The 9,571-nt window shown below is 30.7% G+C and overlaps 1 protein-coding gene across 1 annotated transcript in view; it reads right to left on the bottom strand.

Annotated features, from left to right (window-relative positions):
* Positions 1-2,028: 2,028 nt before the first annotated feature.
* LOC145260641 (glycogen [starch] synthase-like) overlaps positions 2,029-9,571 on the bottom strand; it is a 141,435-nt gene continuing 133,892 nt past the window's right edge. The window contains exons 13-15 of the mRNA XM_080118968.1: positions 7,153-7,254; positions 6,526-6,597; positions 2,029-3,232 (exon numbers count right to left, since the gene is read on the bottom strand). Of these exons, the coding sequence (XP_079975094.1) occupies positions 3,038-3,232; positions 6,526-6,597; positions 7,153-7,254 (369 nt within the window). The 3' untranslated portion in view covers positions 2,029-3,037. The remainder of the gene's footprint in view (positions 3,233-6,525; positions 6,598-7,152; positions 7,255-9,571) is intronic.

Genomic DNA, 9,571 nt, shown 5'->3' with positions numbered 1-9,571 from the left:
AGAGATGAAGAACACATAGACATGCTTGAAGTTACAGAGTTTAATTAAATATAATTTTTGAACAAATTAAACGAGAGGACTCTATAGTTACACACAATAACCCCACCCCTACAATGCTTTAAATATTTATTTTTTGCAGAAGTCAAAGAAAATGTTACATGATATTTTCCTTTACAATTTAGGAATATTAGGTGTCAATTGAAAGAGAAAAAGTACACATTAATTAGAGGGTGAACACTCCTCCATCTTTCTGAAAAAAATATTGATCAGGACTAAATATTAAAATCGAAAGTTGTTGTTTTTTAAACACTGACCAATGATTGCCGAAACATTTTTAATATATTTTTTGTTATAAAAAGATAAAGGAGAGTTCTCATCTCTACTTGATATATAAGAAAGAAGAAGATGAATAAAGACAAAAGAAAAAGAGATGAAGAAGAGGCAAAACAAAGGACAAAAACAAAGAAAAAAGAAAAAGAAACAGAATAAATAAGGAGAAAGGAAAATAAAGGAAAAGGACAAAGAAGGAAAAGGATAAAGAAGAAAAATTAAAAGAGAAAAGGAGGAAGAAGAATAAAGAAGAAATGAGAAAAAGAAGAAATAGAAGAAAGAACACCAAAGAAAAAATATAGAAAAAAAAAGGAAAAAAAAAGTTTACAATCTGATATTCTGTTTCAGACGCAGATAATTTTCTTTAAAAAAACACTTTATTTAGAATCAATTTTATACGAAAATAAATTTCATCAGAATCAACAATATTTTCTTAGTGATATTAATAGGAGGATTTCTCATTCTGCAGAAACAAGTCCTTCGACTGCCACTAATTCACGGGCCCGAAGAATTTACATCAACAGCCATCTTTGTCTATATTCAGTTAATCATTATCATATTTTTTGTTCAAAGTCAGTTTTACGTGCTGGCATGTATTGGACGGTTTTTATAATAAAAAACGATGTAGAAAGAAAAGGAAGACGAAAGAAAAGGAAATTTTAAATGCTTTTTAAATAATCCATTTTAGCCAATAAAGCCTGAAAACATCCTCGCCAAAAATAAATTCTCGATTTTTAAAGCGTGAAGAACAAAATGAATAAGAACCTTATTAAGTTAGATGGAGTGGCATGATTGTTGTTTTTTTTTTTTTGTTAAAAATACAGATTTCACACAACTACAAATACATCAAACTATTTTAACCTTTTGGTCAAATCACATTAAATATGCGTTTTATTTATTTATTTTCGCTGCATTGCAGATCGAGTGGCATGATTTCCTGTTTTTTTTTTTCAGTTGAAATAGGCATTCGAGCATATTTCTCGAGACATTTCATTGTTGCATTGCTTCTCCTGTTTTCTAGATGGTGATAGATGATTTAGCGTCCCCGACGAAAATCTTTCAAGAGATATCTTAACTGAAAAGATTTATCACATTCTTAGACAAATTATTATTATTAGTAGTAGTAGTAGTATTTGTATTATTATAATTAGTTTGGCATAAGAATGATATTTTTCTATAAAAAAAAAAAATGTTTATTTGCTTTTAACAATGTTTCACATAAAAAAATAAAGTTAACAGTTTTACAAAAAATAAATATTAGACATTTTTTTAAATAAAAGTAAGAATTGTTCACATTCTTCCATTTATTTTTATATAAAATGTTAACAAAAATAATAATAATTATTACATATATATTATGATGCAAAATATCTGTTGGAAAATGTTTCGTCTGGGACACCAAATCATCTACCACAGTCTAGAAAACAGGGAAGGTAACGCAACAATGAAATATCTTGTGGAATATGCCGGAATGCCTAAAAATATAAATTCCACACAGCTACAAACACATCACAAACTATTTTAATTTTTTGGTCAAATCTCATAAAATTGGACATATGCTTTTTATTTATTTTCAGTGCATTTTTGCATATGATTTCCAAGAAAAAAAAATTGTAAACCTGATTATGCTTTAAATTAATTTTTCCCGAAAAAGCCTTCTACCTGGCAATATATATCTGCTTGGGTAATGCTGGGTATGTACTTAATAGTAATCATTTATTCAGAGAAAAATGGTTGGTACTTGTGCAGTACACCAGGTCTTAGAACAGATGCATTTCAGGTAAAAACACTTATGTTTCATGTCGAAATTAGTATAAATCTCAGAAAAAAAAAAAAAAAAAAAAAAAAATGATCCAATAAAAAAATAATTACAAGTAAAAATAGAATTTACCGAGCTTTATTGTATGTTTTAACATGGAAGAGTTGTGCGATTAATTCTGTATGATAAACTGACTAATCTCCCTTGCTTTTCTTGAAATTCGCCATTGAAAAAAAAATTGAAAATGTTCGACCGCTAGTCTCTATGATTTTTTTCCGAAAAATAGATCTAGCACATATATTGGGTCATTTTTCGTAATTTTTGGAATTTATACGAATTTCGACATGACAAGTGAAACGCGTTGGTTAGAAAACTTTTATACTGCACTAGCACCAGACACTAACACAAATTCCAAGAAAAAGAAAAAGTTTATGGTTCCGAATTTTTGAGACGAAGATGGATTATTCGTATCATTTTGATTCTCCGGACAACTGTTCTCATCTTGAATCTTATCTGCACAACGTCTCGGTCAATGCAACTTCCGACCTTCTTCAAGCATATCTGGTCGAACTCTGAAATCTGCACAAAATTTCGAACAGAACCCTTTATTTAATGCATGGGGGGGGGGGTAGCATGTTCTTGTTCTGTCAACCAGAGGTTCTAAGTAATTCTGCAATTGTATTTTGGGTGTCGCCCGCACAGAAGATTGAATTTTCAACTTACTAGAAAAGTTTAACTTTTACAACTGAATTATTAACAAGTATTTTATCCGCTGACCCCAGGGGGTCTTTGCAGAAAGATTCCAGAGTTTAACAAGATACACCTGAAAAAAGCCGGTTGAAATAATAACTCATGATGAGAATGGTAATCTGAAGAATCCACATAATACGAAAGTTTTGTCGTTTGCAAGTGGAGTCTGACAGATGACGATGGAATTCATCTTTTAACTTAAGTATCCTTCGGTTTTGTTGACTCGTCTTTGGAATCGGAAGTCGATGAAAATGTCAGACCAAGCTCTTCCGACTCCAACTGCTCTTGCTCCTCGTCATGTTCTTCCCCATCACTTGGAACTGGAGTCGCAGCACGAGATGAGGCAGGTGATGGTGGCTCGGACGGGGGTCGTGGATACAAAAGTTTCTTGCCCTGTTTAAAGAAAAAGATTTTAAAGTGGATTTTTTAGTGGGGGAAAAATGAATATGGAAAATGCATAAACTTGTATGGAAGATTTTTATTATTTTTTATGTATTTTTTTTTTTACAATTTATTATTATTTTTATGCATATTTTCACAATTTATTATTTATTTTTTATGTATTATTTTCACAATTTATTATTTATTTTTTATGTATTATTTTCACAATTTATTATTTATTTTTTATGTATTATTTTCAAAATTTATTATTTATTTTTTATGTATTATTTTCACAATTTATTATTTATTTTTTATGTATTATTTTCACAATTTATTATTTATTTTTTATGTATTATTTTCAAAATTTATTATTTATTTTATGTATTATTTTTACAATTTATTACAGCATACAAAAATAATGAAAATGCGAGACTAAAATCATGTTTACATTATCAACGAATTAAAACAATGTTCCTATGTAGGACGTATTTTAAGTTGTTGACACACCCATGTTTTAAAAAATCTAGTAAAAATCAAATAATAGTCATATTTTCCTAAAATTTTCGATATTTATTATTAAATAAACTTACACAATGAAAGTAGGTTTCATTAAATATTTTTTTTAGGTGTTCTACCCACCCTATATTTCATGATCCGAAAACTAAAAATAAATGTGGGTCGATAAAAGTTTCAACATTTTTTAAAGCTGAAAAGATCAAATACTTAAAAAATAGTAATATATATATATATATATATATATATATATATATATATATATATATATATATAATCCTGTTATTTATTTCACTTACCTCAAAGGTGTAAATAACATTGGACATAAATTCAATATTATTATGTAAAAAAAAAAAAAAAACTTTCTGAACCATTTTTTTTCTCGGTTTCGGGACAAGATCAAAGTGTAGTATCTGTTCTTCAAATGCTGCACTTCTATTTCTTGTTCTCTTTCGGTGGAGGAGAAATCCTTCACGACTGAGACAATTTTTATTTTTGTACCTTTTCTCCACGTTAAAAAACGACCCTGGTGTCTAACTCTGTCCCGTGGGGAGGCATAGTAAATAGGTACAACAAAAGACAAAAACAATTCTAAAAAATAATTATTTTTAAAAAGCTTTAAATGATATTAAATTCAAATATTATGCGATATGAAGTTTAAACGGATTTTTTTAATTACAGGTTTCCAATAATAAAAAAAATGTATTCATATAAAAGAATATAAGACTATTGAGATAATAAAAATTGTAAATCCAAATTCGGCCTTAAAAAAATTTTGATTTTATTATTTAAATTGATAGAGGGTGGTCCTTATGTTTTGCATTTTTTTTTTTTTAAATGTACGGAGGCTTGTAAGGAACATAATTTTCAAATCCATGTGTCAACATTAAAATTAATTTTATTTTATTAACTCTAGTCTGTGTAGTTCGTTAATAAAAATTTACTTGTTTTACAAAACGTTTTATATTATTCTTTATCCATAACAAAAAAACGTTACTTCCATTAATTATAACGCAAATGCTTATCCGTAGAAATTGACACAAACACATGAAATGATGACGTCACTATTAATGTGTGTAATACTGACGTTTTACACATCACCATGGAGGTGCCTAATTATTATCATTTATTTTCTTTTTATTTAGTATTTTATGATTTATTTCTATAATTATAATTGCTCCGATTTTAAAAAGGATGTTTTAAGTGAATTTTTCGGTCGGGGGGGGGGGGGGGGAGGTGATCAAATGCTGCGATTAATTATGGCCACACATTAATTAAAATTCTTTTCATATTTTTCTTTAATTCACATTACTTATAATTAAGTGTGTGTGTGTGTGTGTGTGTTCAGAGTGAGGAATGGTCTGGGTATGGGAGAAGAGGGGTGGGGAATGGAAAGAAATAAAAGTTTTGATAAAAACATGTGACACTTTTCCCTCTAGGCATCTATAAAAGTGTGTATATGTATATGTGTTTCTATATATGTGTATGCATGTGCATCCTGTGTATGCACATGCATGCAGTATATATATGTGCATGTAGTGTAAGTATGTATGTGTATGCAGTGAAAGTATCTGTATGCAATGTATGTATATGCAATATAAGTGTATGTATGTGTATGAAGTGTACATATATGTATGCAGTGCACATATGTGCATGTTATGTATGTGTATGCAGTGTAAGTGTATGTATGTGTATGTAGTATAAGCATATGTAGTGCAAGTGTATGTGTGCAGAGTGAGGAATGGGCTGAGCAGGGAAGAAAAAAGGCGGGGAATGGTAGGAGGAAAAAGAAAGAGGTTTTAATAGAAATAGGTCACACTTTTGCCTCGGGCAACGTTGGGTAGCCCTGTTAGTTTCTAATAAAGTCGGTGTTAAGTTGGAATCCTTCTGGTTAATTCATCGCAATTGATAAATAAAGAAAGCTATAGGATCAGAATAGTTAACAAAGCTCCCGCCCACTTCTCATGTCAAGAATGGGTTTATAAATAAGAACATTATTATTTAGAAAATAATAATGTTCTTATTTAGAAACCCATTTTTAACATGAGCAGAGAGAGAGAGAGTGATGGCTCTGTTAAATATTCTGTACCTTCACATAAAAAAAAAATATCAGAAAACACGAAGCAGCTACAGTTTAATCTTTAACCTTTCAAGATGGAGGTGAAATAATATATATATGGTTTTGGATCTCAAAAAAAAAAAAAAAAAAAAAAAAAAAAATCAGAAAACACGAAGCAGCTACAGTTTAATCTTTAACCTTTCAAGATGGAGGTGAAATAATATATATATGGTTTTGGATCTCAAAAAAAAAAAAAAAAAAAAAAAAAATCTAAGTTACGTGGAGGACTATTGTTAAGGGCGACCTAAAGCCTTCCTTTTGATTAGCTGCTACATGAAAGTGTGGGTAAGAGTGTCGGGATTGCTACACTTGCTTTTGATCCTTCTCATATAATGCAGAGTGTTTAGTAAGAGGGCATTAAATACCATTTGTTTTTTTTAACTCTTCGGTATGACTCCAAGGAGTATTGAACCCTGGTCTCCCAGTCCATTAGCAGACACTTACTATTATGTCAAAAGAACCGGTTAAAAAGAATGAATACAAAAAAAAAAAAAAAATGAATTGTTTTTGGTTTCGAGAAAAACAATTATTCTTTTTCTTTTTTTTTCAATTCTTTTGTTTATTTTTTTTTTTTTTTGTATTTGCTAAAATGAGTATTCTCCTGCGGTTTGGCAGTTAAAATAGTTTTCAAACAGAAATTAATTATAAAATAAAAAATTATTTATACACGTACCGTGATGCTGTCTTCATCAAATATTTCTGGGTGAGTTTTATGAAGCGCCATTCGACGTGCTTTTGCATAATACTGGCGGACAAAAGAGAAGGAATTTGGTTAAAACAGGAAATGCAATTAGATGAAAAAAAAAAAAAAAAAAAATCAAATTATTTTTCTTGGGTATTTTTTCTTAATGATTAACAGATTTTAATGGCAGAAATCACTTTGATTTGAATAAACAATCCGTCCGAACAAATTCCAGTAAGCAATCCATCCATCCAAATATCACCAATCCATCTGTCCAAATATCAGCAAGCAATTCGTCCAAATATCAGCAAGCAATTCGTCCAAATATCAGCAAGCAATTCGTCCAAATATCACCAATCCATCTGTCCAAATATCAGTAAGCAATCCATCCTAATTTCAATAAGCAATCTGTCTAAATTTCAATAAGTAATCCATCAAATTTCAATATGGAAGCCATTTATCCAGATTTCCTTTTAAAAAAAAAAAAAAAAAAAAAAAAAGGCAGTATTTTTGTTGTTGAAAAAGGACCCTTTTTCCATATTTTATACCAACCTCTGTAGATGGTGAAAATATTTCCACACACAGAAAAAAAAGGAAAAAACAAATAAAAAAACTTACAACGCCCAGATTTCTCCAATCAAGTAAATCACTGAGTCGTTCTGTTCGGTTTCTTTGAATAATTCTTTGGCGTCGTGACAAACACGTGAAATTGTATAAAATCTAAGAAAGAACACAAAAAAAAGTAAAAGTAAGTAATGTACAAAACTTCAAAGGAAAAATCAATTTAGTAAGAGTGCGAAAAAAAAAAAAAAGGATTCATTTTTCAAGGAAGTCACCATTTATCAAGACCAAAGGCCAGTCGAGGATAAGGATTAATGAGTGTACAATGGTCACCAGGACAATTATTTAAAAGGACGGCTCAACAAGAATTTGTTTACATTAGACTTGAAGATGACAATGTCGCAGTCAACTGGAAAGGAGCCAAGCAAAACAAAGTTCCAGAAGCAGGCAGTTCTAGAACAGAAGCTTTGTTCAGAGAATTTGCACTTAGATTTAGGCACAGATAGAGAGTGCGGAAAATTGTTGATAGTGTTTGTAGCTATTGTTGGAAGTTTATATACAGGATGGAACAGTAAAAAATTGTTGCCCTAGAAAAGACGACATGATTCCATTTCTGTTTGATGATGATGGAAACCTTTTAACTATTTAATGACTGTGGCCAATTTCCTGCAATAAAATCCGGCCGTAAGGAATTTCCCCAGAACAAGCCAATTGCAAACACCCTCACAAAGAACTGGACTCTTGGTAAATATTGATTTTCTGATCTTATATTCTGACCAAAGTAATATATTATTTCTCAAACTCGGACACAACTTACACCACGTAAAAGCTGCTTGATTTACCTCCCTTGCACCATTTTTCTTGTAAATATTTATTTTCACCATTTATCTGTTCAATAAATTCCTTTTTTTTTTTTTTTTTTTTTTTTTTTTTTTAACTCCTTTTAATTTTGTTTTTCAATATATGTTTGTTTACCCCTAGACATTTTCTTGCGTGTAACAAACTCCATTTGCTAAATTTCTACCTTCGGGCCACCAAACATGAGAATAAAAGAGAATTAAGAACTAATAAACGCTCAGATGCAGACGTTAGACAATCTATAGTGTTCAAACAACAGAAGTCATGAACCTTGAAAAAGCGCTAGATGACTCCCACTTAGTTCATGCTTCCCAGCCAGTGCCCATCCTTAAGTATTCTTAAAGAAGCTTGATAATTATGATTAAATAATAATTATCCTTTTATAACTCCAAACACATGCTTATGCAATCATCAGTGTAGGATGACAATTTCTGCCAGTTGGGAGATTCAAACCCAGCCACGAAGTCACCTTTGACTCCATTTGCCGAGCCTCTATCTCATATATATATATATATATATATATATATATATATATATATATATATATATATATATATACACACTAGCAAAAGTACCCGTCGTTGACTGGATTCAAAAACAGCCTACAGAAAATGGACTAATTTATGAAAGTACTAGCGAGGGGTACCCGGCGTTGCCCGGGTGTTTGGAGGTGTGTGTGTGGGGGGGGGGGGGTAAAAAAAAAAAAAAAAAAAAAAGTATGAGGATCAAACCCGAACCGTTGAGGCAAAGTTGTAAATTAAAGTGTGAAAAAAAAAAAAAAATAAATAAAAAATAAAACAAAAAAAAAACAAAAAAACGTGCGATGTTAACCATTGCCCCACCGCGAGATGCTAACGGAAACACGTTTGAATTTATTTAATTAGTTGGATTTAGCAGGTGCTCGTTTTAAATGAGGTCAAGTTTTGACTGCGGGATAGTATTCATTTACTGCTGAACGCTTTTTTTTTCCCCCCTGAAGATGTTATAGGAAAAAGACTAACCCACATGCGGCGAGCGACAAATATTCAATATTTATCTTCCCAAAATCGAGCAAATTAAATAGGCAGGCGAGCTTCGTTGTTAACTGTGAGATATTACAATTTGTATGTGATATAAAAAGTTTTAAAAAGTTGTGAACCGACCGACCGCTTCCCTGAAAGAAGCCTTTTGTAGACATACAGAAAAAGCGAACACACATACACACATACATTTTCGCTTTTATATTTACAGATGATAGGTTATGAAAAGGAAGGGTTGTAAATTTGGGTTGAATTTGAGGGTATCAAAACCAAAGCGAAATATGATGAAAGTAAAAAGAAAATAGATAAACCCCATAATTTATACTATACCTGTTCACACTGAAACACTTATCACAATATTCTGTGGATCTATATTAAAAAACCTTGTTAAACTTTGTGACATATTTCCATTCTATGGACGTCAGGTGCGAACGAACACCCCATAATTTTATTATACCATATTTCTTCAAACAGAAACATAATTATCAAAGTATACTTACGCAGATAGATATATATATTTTTTTTTTTTTTTTTACATGTGAGTCACCACTTATCAAGGCCCAGGAGCCACTCGAGGATAAGGGTTATTGTGTGCACAC

This window comes from Euprymna scolopes, chromosome 36 (assembly GCF_053919585.1).
Source record: "Euprymna scolopes isolate OS-2025 chromosome 36, ASM5391958v1, whole genome shotgun sequence".
In the NCBI taxonomy this organism is placed as follows: Eukaryota; Metazoa; Mollusca; class Cephalopoda; order Sepiida; family Sepiolidae; genus Euprymna; species Euprymna scolopes.
The sequence above is the reverse complement of the archived record's forward strand: the minus strand, read 5'-3'. Positions and strand labels throughout refer to the sequence as shown.